Source organism: Dunckerocampus dactyliophorus, chromosome 12 (genome assembly GCF_027744805.1).
Source record: "Dunckerocampus dactyliophorus isolate RoL2022-P2 chromosome 12, RoL_Ddac_1.1, whole genome shotgun sequence".
Lineage (NCBI taxonomy): Eukaryota > Metazoa > Chordata > Actinopteri > Syngnathiformes > Syngnathidae > Dunckerocampus > Dunckerocampus dactyliophorus.
The window spans coordinates 16,251,418-16,268,132 of record NC_072830.1 but is presented as its reverse complement, the minus strand read 5'-3'; the positions used below and the strand labels follow the sequence as shown (position 1 = coordinate 16,268,132).

Sequence of the window (16,715 nt, the reverse complement as noted above, 5' to 3'; positions counted from 1 at the left end):
GTACAGTAAAAGTGATTGTTGTTTCAAAAAGATGATTTACACCTCCTACAACTTTTTGGATGTCACCTCAGTCGCCATTGTTCACTACTACACAGGAAGCTAAACGGCTAGTCAACGAAAGCTGTGGTTGCTCACTCTCAGGCAAACACCGCCCCCTACCTTTTTGGCAGGCAAGTCACGTGCTCAGTCTCTGCCCATACCCTCAAGTTTTCACCGGGGAAACTAGCGTATTTTTCCCTTCTTTCCTGGTCCTCTCCTGTTTTAATAGTTTCCCGTATTTTTTGCTGGTGGAGCAGCATAGTTTCTAGTCCACTTGGCACTCTGGCAACATTGGTGTAACACAAAGTCAGGTGCTGGTCATGTGCTTGTGGAAATTCTTGTGCAAGATCATAATTTCCCTCATTTGCCCTTTCTTTTCCGGGAATATTTGAGTTATTTTATAATGCAAATGTTGACAAGTATGACCTGCAGAAGAGCCTGGATCAAGACGCCGTCTACAATGTAGCAGCCTTTACTCATGTGTGTCAGGAATTTTGACATTGTCAAAAATTATGACTTCATTCTTGTAACATTATGACAGTAAAAAAAAATATATATATATATATATTATATATAATTTTCATAATATTTGGACATTATTATCATAACAGTAAATGTTTCTATTCTCATAACTCACAGAGATGCGTTCGTCTCTAGTGTTGACTCGAACATTGTTGCGCTTCCAGGATACAAGGGGCTCAGGGTGACCACGCGGGGGCACACACTCCAGGACTGCTGGCTCGCCAGCGGCCACTACCACGTCACTCGGAGCTTGCCGGAAATCATCTCTTAAAACTGCAGGGAAGACAAGAGTGAATTACTGATCAGTGAGGAGTGTTGCAGACAGGCGGTGATACTTATTTTCAGTGAAACTGTTTTTTGTTTTTTTTTTAATTCAAAACAAAAGTCTACAATTTGTGTGACATCTCATATCCCCCCCTACACATTTTTTCCATCACGCTCGAGATTAGCGTTTTCCGGGGCCTGCGCCTCCTCCTGCTGTCCATCCTGTCGTAGCAAATGAATAATGCATACATCGCTCGGTCCTACACTGAGTAAACAAATAACATCACATTCATAATTCATCACATGCGTGCAGTTGTGAGAAAAAAATGACAACAAAAGCACTGCGTTATCTTAAAAATCGGCAATATGGTTTGGGACGTGACTAAATTCAGGATTGGAGCCTGAAGTCACACCTGCATTGAGTTTGCACTGCAGGACGCGGCAGAAGTTTGACTTTGCAAACTGTGATATCTTTTAATTTCCTGCCATGATTGGCAGACGAAAGCGTGACTGTCAACTGGAGCCGTCTGAATGATGGGTGAATCAATCATCACAATCTCTCCAGTGCAGATCAACTTTTAGAACTTTATCAGAGAGCTGTAAAGCACCAGAGAATACCTTCTCAACAACTAACAGAAATACACTTCAGTGTTGTGAAAAAAATGTAGCTCATTTGCATAGTGGTTGTATGTGATTAGCTGCACATTTGGCAGCAATAACACCCTCGACCCCATGCGGACATTGCAAGTTTCAGTGAATACTGTTAGCGCAAATGCTTCTGTTTTTGTCCACTTTTCCCCCAGTTAACTTCACAAAGCACAAAACGTTTTGCTGAATATTACACACACACACACACACACACATGCATATATATATACATGTAGATATATATAGTATAGTAGGGACGAGCGAGTATACCAATATCTGTATCTGTGGTCTGTTCACCCATCTAAATTATCTGTATCCATATCTGTACTAGGAGTGGGCGGGGAATAAACCGTAAGTGGGCGTGGTTTAACTGGAAATGGGTGAGGCTTAAATCGGTACATTATTTTAAGTCTGAAATTGACATGGATTGATCAGAAGTTGCTTTATGTATTGTTTATTATCCAGTTAAATGTTTACTGTGTATGTGTGTAAGTGATCTCTAAGACTTTATTATTTTATTAATTTTTAGCATGATATGTGTGAAGTTGCTGATTCATGCAAACATCCAGTGATGGCAAACAGGGAAATAATCCGTCAGCCTTGTTCACTGTAATTTTCTCAAAAGCACCGCGTTCAGTACTACGAGCAAAGTTTTCCAAATGACTTTATACCACCAGCCAAATTAGAAGCAAGCAAACGCAACACGAGCTGTTTACAGCTCTGTCTTGTCAAATGTACCGCGTGCGCCTCTCTCTGGCTGTAGGGAGTCTGTCTATGAAAGGGTGGTCGCTGTGCGTGACTGGCCAGTCACAGACCGTGAAGAGTGACTACATAAGTAGTTACCCAATGAGGATTTGCCTTCATCATGATTACGGATAATGACGAGCTGCTCTCGTTTCATGCTCGTACTCTGCAAATATGCATTATTCGTAACGGATACTCGTCTAAAAGAAGTACCCAGCTCATCCCTAATATATCGTTTGCTTTTCACAGTTATAGTCCGTTCGCATTGTGGCAGTGACCCACCAGACCCAGCAGATGGAGCTGCTTGCTTCATGTGGCGTTAGTATTGCACATTATCGCCATCTACAGCAGTGGTTCTCAACTGGTTTGGCTGCAGTGCCCACCATCACCCCTCAATGACACGCGGTGACCCAAATTGAATTTTTTTTAGACTCAAACTTGTCAAATATCTTTTATTTCAGGTGAGCTGCAGTGGTGAGATGTTGTCCTCGCTTTATGGCGCCCTTCTCTCCAGCAGATATCTGCCGCTGTGTGTCGGCCACACAGCGTGTTAAAGGGGACCTGTTATACAAATTTTCGGCCTTTGTTTTGCCTCTGTATTAGACACAAACAAACATTTCCTGGGAGCCATATGTGCTAACATGGTGAACAGAGCAGAGCGAAGCAAAGCGGGGGAGGGCAGGCCTACGCCGTTTATCTGGGCATGCCCCCATATAAGGAAGTCCGGGTTGTGTTGGCATCAGTGGAACTCTGTGTTAAAAAAACTGTAACACACAGCATGCAGAGCCATCCAAAACTGCTTTCAGGTCTCACCTCCAAATGTGCAAACCTCATTATCTGACGCGTCGGCAACGTTTAACACGAGAATACAACATTGAAACATTTATAGGTCGGAAAAGAGGAAACGCATAATATGTCCCCTTTAAAGGAATTGTTGGAATTTTGCCCATCAATCCTTATATGAACCATGAACACACGTCTTTCCCTTTTCTGTGCATTCTGAAGAGAGAAAAAGCGCTAGCACGAGGCAGTTAACAATGCACGTAATGGGAAGCACCTATTACGCATATAAAGCCCTCTAAAAATAAGTAATGTAAGCTACTGGAGCTGCTGCATCGCCTGTGAGTTTGGAAAAGTTAATGCGAGGCTATAAATCATGCCTCACACGTACATAGCAGAACATAAGCTGAAAAAGTTGGCCAACTTTGAGATTCCACACGCTACAAGCTAAAAATCCAGACAGACTGAAGCAGTGGATACTGGCTCTCAACTTAGACCCGATGACATCGCTAGGAAGACGCGGCTAGATACTGATTAGTGCTTGCGCTCAGCATTTTTTTTACCCGACGACTATGCTGAATTTGCAAGCTCAACGGGGAGCTGAAAGATGCAGTCATCCCACCAGTCAGCATCCCAGTGAGAGTGGACATTGTAATAGACTGTTTTATTACTGTATGCTCTTATATTGTCAATGAAATGTTTAGCACTCGTGCTACATGATAAGGCTATGAGAATGGCTTAGGGTTCCACTATAGCTGGATCTGCCTAGCACCCAGCAACGTTATTCTCTGCCTGGGGCAATAAAAGTAAAAAAATTGTTGGCGACAGCGGCGGCTCTCATGAAGTATGCCATGTTTAGTGGTACTAGACATGCTTTCTATGCTTACATGTGATCATGTTACCACACGGTCTTTATAGGCAGAATAGGTGAATCCCATTACATTGGATTATTAGCTGCCTCATGTTAGCAGTTTTTGAATATTTTGAATGCATAGAAATGAATAAGATGTGTGTTCATGTCTCACAAAAGGATTGTGGATGAAGTCCAAAAAGTGTGCAGTTTTCCTTTAAGTCCCCACCCGATGTGACAAAGTAGCCCATAAACATGGAACACACCTGTTGGCAGCGTAGCAAGTGAATAGCACAGACAAGAACTGCAGGTGTATTCATGGGTAACATTGTTTTTTTGCCCAGGCATAGACCCGCAAGCATACAACCTCTGATATCTGAGGATCACTGATCTACACGACTGGAGTTGAACAGTACCTGCTATGATGCTAATTATATTTCTTCTATCCACACCCGTCAACTCTCTCGTTTTCCCTGGGAAACACCCGTGTTTTGCCCTTCTTTCCTATGGCCCTCCCGTTTAAATAGTTTCCTGTAAATGTCTAACTATTTGAACTTTTTAAAAATCCACTGTGGTTGTGCTGCTTTCAAAGTGGCGTGGTAATTGATGTTTGGCGACACCTCGTGGCCACAATACAGTGGAACCTCTGTTTTCATTATTAATCCGTTCCAAATTAATCCGTCAAAAACCGAAACGTATGAAAACCGAGGCAATTTTTCCCCTAAATCCAATTAATTTGTTCTAGAGTTCCAGAAATATTAACAAAAAAGACTTCCCGTTAATCCCGGTGAGATGGAATTCAACAGTGTTTGTCACCTTCTTTAACAGTGCTGGTACTCGCAACTTCCTGTGGCTCCATGGCGGGTTGTTTAGGAGTCACACTCAATCAAAAACCCACAGACAGTGAGTAACAAAGCACAGGGTTCTTTGTTTGAGCACTCAATGTTGCGAAACAGAGCAAACAGACTAGTTTGGTACGTACAATACTGAAAAAAGTGGGCAAAAATTTCCGCAGAAAATCAAATATTACAAAAACTGGGGTGTTAGGCTGAGGTTTGGCTATAATATTATAGACCGAAATAGGGCCGCAAACAAAATCTTGTTGATGGTAACAACAAGCCTAAAGTCGACACTGCTCTAAAAATACATCAAATCAATAAATGTATGCTCACACTTTGCATAAAGACTTCATGCAGCTCACTTTGCTGTGTACATTCTGTTTTTTTATTATCATTATTATTATTGTTGACTTATTATGGATCTAGCCATATTGTACTGAGCAGCCAGGACAGAGAGACACTACATTGCAATGAATTACATTTCTTTTACTATGATCATCATCACATTTTTATAGGCCTTATATGCAGATATCATGATCTGGTGGCATCACAAAAAAGCTAAAGAAAAAGCAAAAACAATTGGTATGAACAGAGAACTATATTGAGAAAAATAGACCTTTTAAAAAATACTTCTTCATGTGTTCTAAGATTCACGCATAATCCACCTGAGAAAAAGTCATTTAGAAAAAGATGACAGAGTATGAAAACAGAGGCAAAATTTTGGTGACAAAAAATGAATTAATGAATTTAAAAAAATCAATGTCTGACTGATTATTCGCTTCATTAAGTTAAGCCAATTACAGTTAGGCATACAAGTTGAATGATATAGAACAGGGACCACTCACTGGCGGACCAAGTCCAGACCTGGACGGCGTCCAAGACCGCACGGTGGCCTAGTCGTTAGCATAATGGCCACACATTCAGGATATTGGGAAGATGTCAGTTTGATTCTCCCGGTACTCCGGTTTCCCACATTCCAAAAACATGCATGTTAGGTTAATTGGAGACTCTAAATTGTCCATAGGTATGAATGTGAGTGTGAATGGTTGTTTGTCTATATGTGCCCTGCGATTGGCTGGCGACCAGTCCAGGGTGTACCCCGCCTCTCACCCGAAGTCAGCTAGGATAGGCTCCAGCATACCCCCGTAACACTAGTGAGGAGAAGCGGCATAGAAAATGGATGGATGGACGTTTTAATGGGGTGCATGCTTTATTTACTCTTCACGATACTGGTTGATTAGTTCAGGAAATCCACCTCTCTAACAGCAACAGAGACTGATGAAAGAGGAGAGAAGCAAATAGAGTGACACAGAAGAACAAGCGTTAGGAATGGAATTTGTTCCACATTGTTAGGAACAAGTGCAAAAATGTTGCATTACTTTTCCGAAAAATAGGGGAAAATATTTGGATAGATTATTATTATTATGGTATTGTTTTGTATGTATTACATAGATATATATTTCGGAATGGAATATTATCCACTGTTTTGGGTCAATAATGCAACATATTTACACTTGAGGTTTTCTGTAAGTGGACCTACGTGTATTTGAATTTTAGTTGAATACCGCTGACATACAGCGTAAGTACAAGATTTGTGACTGAATAGGAATTTATCTTATTTTCAGGAAATTGTCTTATTTTCAAATGCAAATGTTGACAAAGATGCTTCTATCAACCATATAATTTATAACAGTTCATAACCTAATAGACTGAAATACCACATGACCCAACTTTAATACATAGTTAGGCCCAGACCTCTGTGTATCCTTCCGTACACCACCATAATGTATTTAAAAATATGCGCAATCAATATTTGAACTTTTGTAGTTAAGGTCCCAAAAATATGAAAACCACAGACCAGTGTTTCATACTAAAGTTCAGTCCGTCATTAACTCTTGTACTTCCCTCAGTCATTAGTCATCAAGAATTAAAATTAAGAACTTCTTTGATAATCAACCTCAAAGTGGCTAAAAAAAAATGTTCATTTCTAAGTCAATAAAAACTGTGCCACATCAATTATCCACACGCGCGCCTGAGAGGTCTGTCGACAGCAAAAGCTCTCGGCTGGAATGCAGCATCAATATTCAAACCCGCAGGGCTCCGGTGAGGCTCATTTGAAATTAAATTATCGCAGGGTTTTAAAAATGGAAAATCATCCTTCGCTCTCATTTGATGGCGCTAACTGTCTTGGGTAAACGGCTATGAATATTCCGAAACTTTACAAGAGAGGCAGCAGTTTGAAGTCTCATCTGGCAGACGCACCTCAACTTTGTTTTTTTTTTTTTTAATCCTTAATTAGACCGAGAAAAAGTGAACTTTTCTCTACACGAGGGCTCAATATGGACGTTTGAAATAGTTTACATCCAGCAAAAAAAGAATATTATCAGCAGTTAAGGTACAGTAGTACAGCCCCAGACCATGACAATACCACCACCATGCTGACTTATCTTGCGACTCACTTGCGTTGTCAGCTGTTTAGACAATAATGTCTGTGTGATGAATCATTTTCAGTGCATAGTACATCTATACTACAATACAAGCTGTACACTGACTACTCCTTAAGTATATGCAAGTTTCATTCCTCTAGTATTGTCCCTTAAGAAAATATACTGTAATAAAAATGTTTCTGTAATGAAATGTGAGGTGTGTACTCACTTTTATGAGATACTGTTCATGTTTTGTAATGTTATTTGGATTGTTGGGCATAAATTACTCAAAGATTTTAACAACCAAACTTTTGCTCTATATATTTATTTAATTATTTACAGCGGATCCCTACACATTCGTAATGCAGCATGCACGGTCCCGCAAATTTGTGGATTTTTGGTAGGTTTTTTTTCCCCTACAAGAACAGACTGTTTTTTCCACATCTAATTCACCATAGGTCGATAATAATTTATGAATAAGTGAAAATGCAGGTAAAATGTACAGCACACTGTTAGAAAGCCCACACTTTTTACATATATTTGTCTCCACTAATAACATTTTTTTGTCAAGCTTTGAGATTTCGCACTTTGTTGGTCCTTGAAAGCACCATTATTGTGTTTGGCTATGGAAGCACTAGTTTTGACAGTTAATGTGGCCTCAAAATTTGCAGCAATGTGAAAATAAGTTAATAGATGATAGTAAGATATTAATGCGGACTATGCATCGGTCCGTCGTGGTGAAGAGAGAGCTGAGCCGAAAGGCAAAGCTCTCAATTTACTGGTCGATCTATGTTCCTACCCTCATTTATGGTCATGTGCTTTGGGTAGTGTCCGAAGGGACAAGATCGCGGGTACAAGCGGCCGAAATGGGCTCTCCCTTAGAGATAAGGTGAGAAGCACTGTCATCCAGGAGAAACTCAGAGTAGAACCCTTGCTCCTTCGCACTGAGAACAGCCAGATGAGGTGGCTTGGGCATCTGGTCAGGATGCCTCCTGGACGCCGCCTCGCTGGGGAGGTGTTCAAGGCACGTCCCACCAGTAGAAGGCCTCGGGGAAGAGCCAGGACACATTGAAGAGACTATGCCTCTCAACCGGCCTGGGAACGCCTCGGGATCCTCCGAGAGGAGCTGGGCAAAGTGGGAGAGGGAAGTCTGGGCATCCATGCTTAGGCTGCAGCCCCTGCAACCCGACCTCAGATAGGCGGTAGAAGATGGATGGATGGATGGATGGATGAACGGTAAGTCATTACTACTACTGCTAGCTGTATGGATGGGTGAACGGTAAGTCATTACTACTACTGCTAGCCTCTACAGCACACTTGTGTCAAACGCAAGGCCCAGGGGCGTAATGTAGCCAGGCACATCATTTTATGCAGCCCGGGAATAATGTGTGTCACTCATGCACTCTTTTTCCTTCTAAATGTATTTGTTCTTTCATTTTGACAGAGTAATTATTTTCACATTAACTCATAACTACCAAAGACGTAGTTATACGTTTTTATAAACCCGAACGCCCGATAACGTCTTTTGCGCTTTTTTTGTGCGCCAGGCAAAAAGAGGTGATGATGCAACTCTCCACTATGCATTTCACTTCAGAGCAATTTGAAGCCATAAAAACGGCCACAAGGTGGCACAAGTGCATTTGATAAGAGCTCGGCAGGGATCATGTAGAAAAATCACATGACACGAAGGAGGAAGTGAGAGAGCGTGGAGGAGTGTAGCGTGCAGAAGGTTACACATTGTAGAGAAAATTTACATGCACGCACAGTTCAGTTCCAAATGTGAAAATTGTACATAGTTCATGGTGTTGATGTAAATTAACACCTTTTTGTGTTGTTTATGTTGGCATAGTTGGTATAGATATTTGAGCTGTAACAATAGCAAACAATATTTATGTCAAAGTGAAAGCTATGCTTGAAATAAAAACAAAAAGCTGGTGTTCTCCCTTTTCTAGTCGGGAACTGATGTTATCCTGCCTATGTTCTACTGCTGATTACTAAAGAACGGAAAAAGGTAGAAACAAACTTTTTTTCTGATGAAAGACCTAAAGTCTAATCTTTCTTTTGGTGGTTGTTCCATGTTTATATAGCCATAGAACACAATATTCTGTGCGCCTTGAAAGATCAGTCAAAATTGTCTAAAATGGCCAGTACTGAAGGGGTTGTCTTTTGAAGAATGGCTGGGATTCCATCCATCCATCTTCTATGCCACTTATCCTCACTAGGGTCGCGGGTATGCTGGAGCCTATCCCAGCTGATTTCGGACGAGAGCGGGGGGTACACCCTGGACTGGTCGCCAGCCAATCGCAGATGGCTTGAATGAGTTAATATTATCTGGTCATGCAACAAGAACTTCCAAGCATGTTTTGTTATGATGTGGCCCACGAAAGCCTGGGAATATTTGTCAATCATGCTCTTCACTTCACCTCATTTCGAAGTTATCCCTCAATTTGGTCGTAAAAATATAACAATCAAATGCATAGGTAATTGTATAATAATATCATGAGGTTATATTCATATGTTTGTTTATATATTGACAGTTACAAGTGGTCCTCCGAGGGCAGCCATAACTGCGATGTGGCCCTTGCGAGTGTGACACCCCTGCATAGCGCTAGCCAGGCTGACGACCAGGCTTGAGGCTATACGGCGACTCTGACTCCATCTGTTCATGTATCATCTTATCTTACATTATCATTCATTAGTGGTGAGTACCAACACATTTTATACTTGAAATGTGTTTCATTGCAAGTGTGTGACGCATATTTAGGACATAAATCTGGATTGTGTCGGGAGTGAACAATGGCAATTGAAGAGAGACGGGAAGGGTTCTGGAGCTGAATCGAACGTAACAATTACAATACGTTTCTTGCAAATCTTGATTTCAAATCAGAGGAGAATGTCACTATCTGGCGAGCAAGAGTGTTTGGAGGGGGAGGGGCAGTGAGCCGTATGGGCAAATTTCTCATTTCTCGTTGGTGGTTCTGAAACTTAACCCCCATGAAAAGTTTACAATAATAATAGATGTACATCATTGTCTTTTTCATTTAAACTTGTCAATGCTATCCAGTGAAATTTTTTTTTTAATTTGTCCTCAATAAAAAAAACGAACATTTTCTTGAAATTGTACAACCTGTTGTCTGAACTAAAAAAAAAAAATCATCATCTGGAGGCCAACCAACTATAAATCTGATGCATCCCAGAGGAATTAATTAAAAATGGGCACTAAATAAAGGGGGATAAAGTTATCTGAGGCTAAACACTTTGACAGACAGATGGTGTTTTGCAAGTGTTTGTGAAACTCTCCACTTTGAAACTCAGCTTTCTATTCTGCACCTTGGATGTCCCAATAGGCTGTGGAAGGCCAGTGAGGAAAGGCCAGGCCTGGGCATGCAGATAAACTTGATCCAAAGTTGTGGCGATAAATGAGGGTATGGGTGATGTGCTGCCAGCATTTAGTATGGGTGAGGACACTGGTGAGAGAGAGGTACCAGAATCTGTCCATTGTAGTAATCCAGACTGGCGGTGATAAAGGTGTGGATTAGGGTCACCGCCAGAGGGTCAGAGAGTCAGGGATGAAGTCCATGAGTGTAGTTAAGGGCATTGAAATCATGGCGCTCGGGGGTTTGCATTGCCGCCTCACAGTAAGGTCCAGTGATTCAATCACAGTTTAGGTCAGGAGTTGTCAAAGTGTGAGGCGGGCCTCCCCTGGGAGGTGCCAGATGACTTCAGAGAAGGTGCAGAAGCTTTGAAAACAAAGAAAAAACATTTTTCAAACCCGCTACACTAACTTTTTTTTACTTTTCATTCCTACAGTGAGTGAGTAAAAATAGTCTGAGGTGAACAGAAAACGTTACAAAATAGGCTACAGAAAATCACTTTTTTGGGTAGGAGAAAAGGACCCCGCAGTAGGAGTGGGAATCTCTGGCCACATCACGATTCGATGCGCTTACGACTCAGAGGCCTGCGATGCAATGATAAAACTGTTATCGATGCATCTTTTTTTGTGATCAATAGTTTGTCCATTTTTTAATGCGCAATATTTTCTATATATAATTTCTTTTTACTCAGTGTACTACTAAAACAAAGCATATTTGTAATGACCCACAATTAAAATACACACAAAACAGATGAATTTACTTCCATCATCTTAATAATTGGAAGGTTACATCTACCAACATATTTCCCATTGTACAGAACCAGCAGGAAAAGTAATGCACCAGTAGCAGCATGTATAAAATTAACACAAATTTCAGCATATTCTGAATAGCCAACATAAAAAAAATCTGCCATTATTGCTAAATAATAGACTTCTGAATTAAAAAACAAAAATCTTGATCATAGAATATCTGACAAAAAATATTTTTGCTGTATAGCAAAGTCAGAAACAGCTTTCTTGCAAAATATAATTACTGTACCAGCAGCTATCATACAAGATGCTTGCAGACTTTAGTACATTGTGAATAACCATAAAAAACTAGGCTGCCCTTATTCACAAATAAAACAAAATATACAAATGAATGGGCAACAGGAAATCGACATGCCTCTTATTGAACAGCTCAGCCATGTTCGCACCCGTACGGCTCTCATTCATTCTTCTCATTTGCAGCACATGAGCCGCTAGCTTCCAGTAATAACATAACATAACATAACAGCGCCTTCTCCGAGAAAATGTATCACCTGCTCGATGGTTCTCTGGTCGACAGTAACTTCAGCTGGCTGTTTTTTGTCCTCGTTCGAGTGGAAACATGCTATGAGGTTTTTCATATTTGTCATGTTCTCACAATATTTCAAGCTTGTATGACAAAACTTGCATATTCAACTATGTCCAGGTCAAAACACATATGTAGGAATGTTACAAATACAATCTCCGTATTTTAGCATTTCTGACACTTGATTTTATTCACTAGACTTATTGATGATCCAAAAAAATGTAATGGCTACTTTGTTGATGTTTAAAACAAATGTTCCGGCCTAAGTTATTATATATTTTGTAGTACGGTTGTACTTCTCAAGTTTCGTGGATTGATCACAGCTTTTGTCTTGACTCAGTGTTAAAACAACGGGCACCAAAGGCACTATTTTCCGTTATGAAATTTGCTTTAACTTCTTTAATACTTGGGGTAGAGAAGTGAATGAAGTATCAAATTCAAGTTCAAGTCATGTTTTATCAGACAGAATTAATCCCAGACTTGATTTTACATATTTCACAAATTTTGTAACATTCCTAACATACTGTAAGTGCACTGCAAAACGTCTGTCAATGTGTTCTTGCTTGTTCTTTCAAATGGCTGCTCTGATCAGGAGGATTATTATCCCAAGCTATACCACCCTCTGTTCATCCTGATTTTGTATTTGTTTGTATTTTTAACTCATTTTTTTGTACTCAATGATCATTTAATTTTTAAGTATGTCAGCATTATTAATAATTTATATCTGATTCTCTTACAAAGAACAACGGGAATCTTGGAAACTTCACCTGCACTGTTATTGCAATGGTTATTGCAATGGTTCTGCAATATACCTGTATGTCCTTGAATCATATCGGCAACCATGAATTGTCATACGAATCGAATCGTTATTAAAATGAATCCTTACACCCCTACTAATTATGTCTAGCTTGTAGACTGTAGCTGCCGTGTCAGCCACTAACTAACTAAACACCTACTGTATACACATCCAAAGATGACTTATGAATAATTCTCTAGGCTCTTCCTTGCATTGTTTCCCAACGAGAGTTTTAACTTATAGTTGAAGTTTATGAGATCCTATCTTCCCCGACTTTAACGTCAATAAGATTCATCAGTCCATGACAACGTGTCAAATCATCTCAGAAACACAGAATCCCTCCCCCGTGCACCCGTCCTCATCCTCTTCCATCCCAGGGGGCTCCTGTCCCTAACCCTAACATCTTAGACATAATACGACTAAGTCTAGCAAGTGATTCTCCTAAATGGAGCCCGCTCGCTCTCCCTTTGTGGCCACACACTCGCCTCACACGGGGCAGCTGAGGATTGACCCTGTCTTCCTCATAGCAGACAAATCCTCCAAGTCCCCGAGGCACTTCCTGTGCACTTAAATAAAGACAAAACAGCACTAAATGACTGTTGCATCATCATTCTATCCACTTATAGAAGTTTCATGGGAGGAAAGCGATTACAAGATCCACAGGGGGATGGATGTTCATTACTCGATCTTTAGCTGACATTTACTTTACATCTACACTAAGCACTGCAGAAAGGCCATTTTCTTGTATTTTGGCAGACATGAGTGCAGGGAAGCAATATAATAGTGACTACTCAAAACAAAAACAGCGTGGTTGTGTTAACGGATGAAATCGTTGATGGCGTTTTTACGCATCACAGAGTGTGACGGTCAAAAAAGTAGCAGGCACAGGGAGAATTACTCAACGGGAAACGGGCCATTTACATAATGGAGGTGACGACGTGATGGTTGACAGTTTGGACAGGAAAATATACTCCATACACGGCGACACGGAGCGCAGGCTTAGCATATGTGTGAAGGCTGCTGGTTAAATGTTAAAGGATGCTTCCTCACTCCTATTGTAACGCCATTAGGGAAGTGGTTTCATTGCAGTGCCCCCTCACAGCTAATGAAGACTTTGCCTACTGAGGAGACCGAGATTACTTTAATCCTTCAATTGTCTCATTGTGAGAATGGAGGATGACACTGTGAGCTTCTTTGAGGAACTCATACGCTGTAATTTCCTTCACCATTAAATGAGATTAGAAATGTAAAAGGTGTTTTTTCCACTTTTTTTAAAAGTGCGGGACTGTGAGCAAAATGATTCATCACTGCGCACTGTATATAAACTCATTTTTGTGTTTTCTACTCGGAAAATTGTTGCCTTCAACAAGCCTCAAATAGCTGCCCAGTGTATACCAGAGGTGTGGACTCCAGTCACACGACTTGGACTCGAGTCACAAATTTGATGACTTTGGACATGACTTGACAAAGACTTGTAACTCCTCCTGGACTTTGCTGACATCAGTGACTTGGGCATTGACTCGGACTTTAGTCTGATGACTTGAGACTTGGGATTAAAGACTTGAGGCTTACTTAAGACTTGAAAAAAAAAAACAGACTTTCTCCCACCTTTGGTGTGGAGTCTCCAAAAGCAAATAACCACAGAGGGTTTCTAATTAGCGCAAGGTCAAAAAAATTAGCTGTGGCTGTTAATTACTGCCGCAATATCGAAATAGTTGCATTTCAAGTATCATGAGCGATCAGTATACAGCATTATCTGCCTCTGCATGCGCTTTGAAATGTTGCACTACTCAACTGTTGGTGTGAAACTACTAACACCACTATTAATGCTGGCTGAGCAGTTTTCTCCTTACCGCTTTTACTGTACAACAATGGTTCTGCAATATACCTGTATGTCAGGGTTTGAATCCGGCCCGCCAGTTTCTTCCAAAGTATTTAATTTAACATACAAGCTGGCAACATGACTTGCAAGAAGCAGAGCCAGTCAATCTGAGACTACAGATTGATAGATGGTTGAAGTAGCTTTTCACATGCAGCGATCCACTACCTCACCCATGGTGCCAAACAAACAAGTCAACAAATATGTGACACACAACTTAACCTACCCACTGCACTGTCTGTGACGTAAAAAAGGAGGGACGTTCACATACTCCTTAATAATAAATGTTCTATCGTATTGTATATCACACATGGTTTATTCATGTACATTGCGGGTGGTTTATTCAGTAAAAAAAACATCTAAAATTCAATTTTGTTATTTGATGTGGTCTGTTTAAAGTGCTCCTGAAGGGAGACAAAGGGACACAAGCACATATAGCAGATTTTTTACACTTTTACAGATAAAATAAGACAAATAATTCCAGGTGGACTGTTAGAATCATAAGCTTAAACTAGTGTGCATGTATCAAATATATAGTCTGGACCCCCGGGCATTTTTGTTAACTCAATGCGGCCCACAAGTCAAAAAATTTGCTCACCCCTTCTGTATATAGTACATAATAGACATGGTCAAAGAGACCACCGTTGTCCTTTCCATTTTCTCATGCACTCCAAATCATTATTCACGTTTAAAAAAAATAAAAACAAACAATACCATACCGTATATTTAAGTCATTTTCAAATTTCTCTCCTCATGTATCGCCCCGTCGTTTTTGCAGTTAAGGTAAACAATTGCTCCAGCTATAACTACAGCGTTTACTGTAGGATTCAATCAAAACACGGCAAAGATCAAAATATTAACTTATTGAATGATTCTTTGTGCAGAATCTAATGAGATCCAATATGACTTGTGTAGAAAATTCTGCTAAAATAAGAAAATAATAATGCTTCTTAGTTTTGACTGACACTGGGCAAGACATGTTAATATGTTTATTATTATGCTTGCACCTAATAATGGTATACTTACTTTCTAGATACTGTGTCCAACAAATTCCACATTGTATCGCTGTAAGCTGATGGTATAAGATAAAGGGGCAGAAACAGTCCGTGTCCAAATAATCACACGTAATGCCGCCGAAAACAGCTCTCGTCCAAGTTTGATCCCTCCTATAATCCCTCATCAGGAGTAAGGAACATCTGGATCCAGAGCCTTTTAAAGCAACTTTTATTTTTTATTTGTCCTACTTTACTTTAATCCTCCACCGCCATGTGACTGTCCCTTCACTGAGACATTAGCGTTCATGGCTCTGAAATAGACGTCGCAACATGTTTCTCCTTACGCCTTTCACAATGAGGCAGTTGGGAGGGAAGGAGAATTTCAGTCCTTCCCCCATTGTCTCATTATTTTGTTGTTTTTTTTTAAGCAGCAAAGCAAGTCAGCTGGAGGCTCACACTTAACGAGTGTTATGAATGTTGCTGGCATCTCTTAGCAGAGGAAGCACAAGGTACTCAGTGGCAATAGGACACCTGATGAGGTGCCCATATAAGGGAAGATTCACAGAACAATACAGTAGCTAATGTTAGCAGGATGATGCAGAAATTACTATTTCTCCGTGGATTATGAATGACTCTTACAACACATGGACAAGTATTTTTACAAGTATTTTTCTCACTACAGTTCTCGGTTAACACTAATAGTTTTTGCTTTTTCTTTGGCTTTTTTGTTATGTCACCACATAAGGGTGGTGACATAACATAAGGTGACATAAGACATAAGAAATTTCACTTCTACTTCCATCAATTCAAATTTGAATTGCAATTTTACTTTGTTTGCAATTCATATTCAATTAAAATTCATGGAAATTACGAGACATTATCATTTCAATTTGGAGTTTTGTATGCTCTTCCACTAATGTTATGAGTTATAGGTTGAATGTTTTCTGAATGCAAGTTAGATCCTGGATATGATGAATTTACTGTACAATATTTTCTAATGGAAAAATTGTTTTATAATATGAACATTTTGGAGCAGCAGTGTTCCACTCTATGTATAAAACACGCATTGGTGCGTCTGCCATTGCAATAAACTAATGTAAGGCGACATTTCTATACATGTTTTGTGGTTAAATAGGAATAGAAGGAAGGAATAGAAGCCATAAAAATGTATTTAAAATCCCATTTTTGAGTGTCATTCTAGTTGGAGTCTGTAAGAGTGCTGCAAAG

General features: G+C 40.1%; 1 protein-coding gene across 5 annotated transcripts in view; it reads right to left on the bottom strand.

Moving 5' to 3' along the window:
- Positions 1-16,715, bottom strand: part of zgc:77784 (uncharacterized protein LOC402947 homolog) — a 102,665-nt gene that overhangs the window by 57,725 nt on the left and 28,225 nt on the right. For all 5 annotated transcript variants that reach the window (XM_054793672.1, XM_054793673.1, XM_054793669.1 and 2 more), the window contains exon 3: positions 677-834. In XM_054793672.1, the coding sequence (XP_054649647.1) occupies positions 677-834 (158 nt within the window). The remainder of the gene's footprint in view (positions 1-676; positions 835-16,715) is intronic.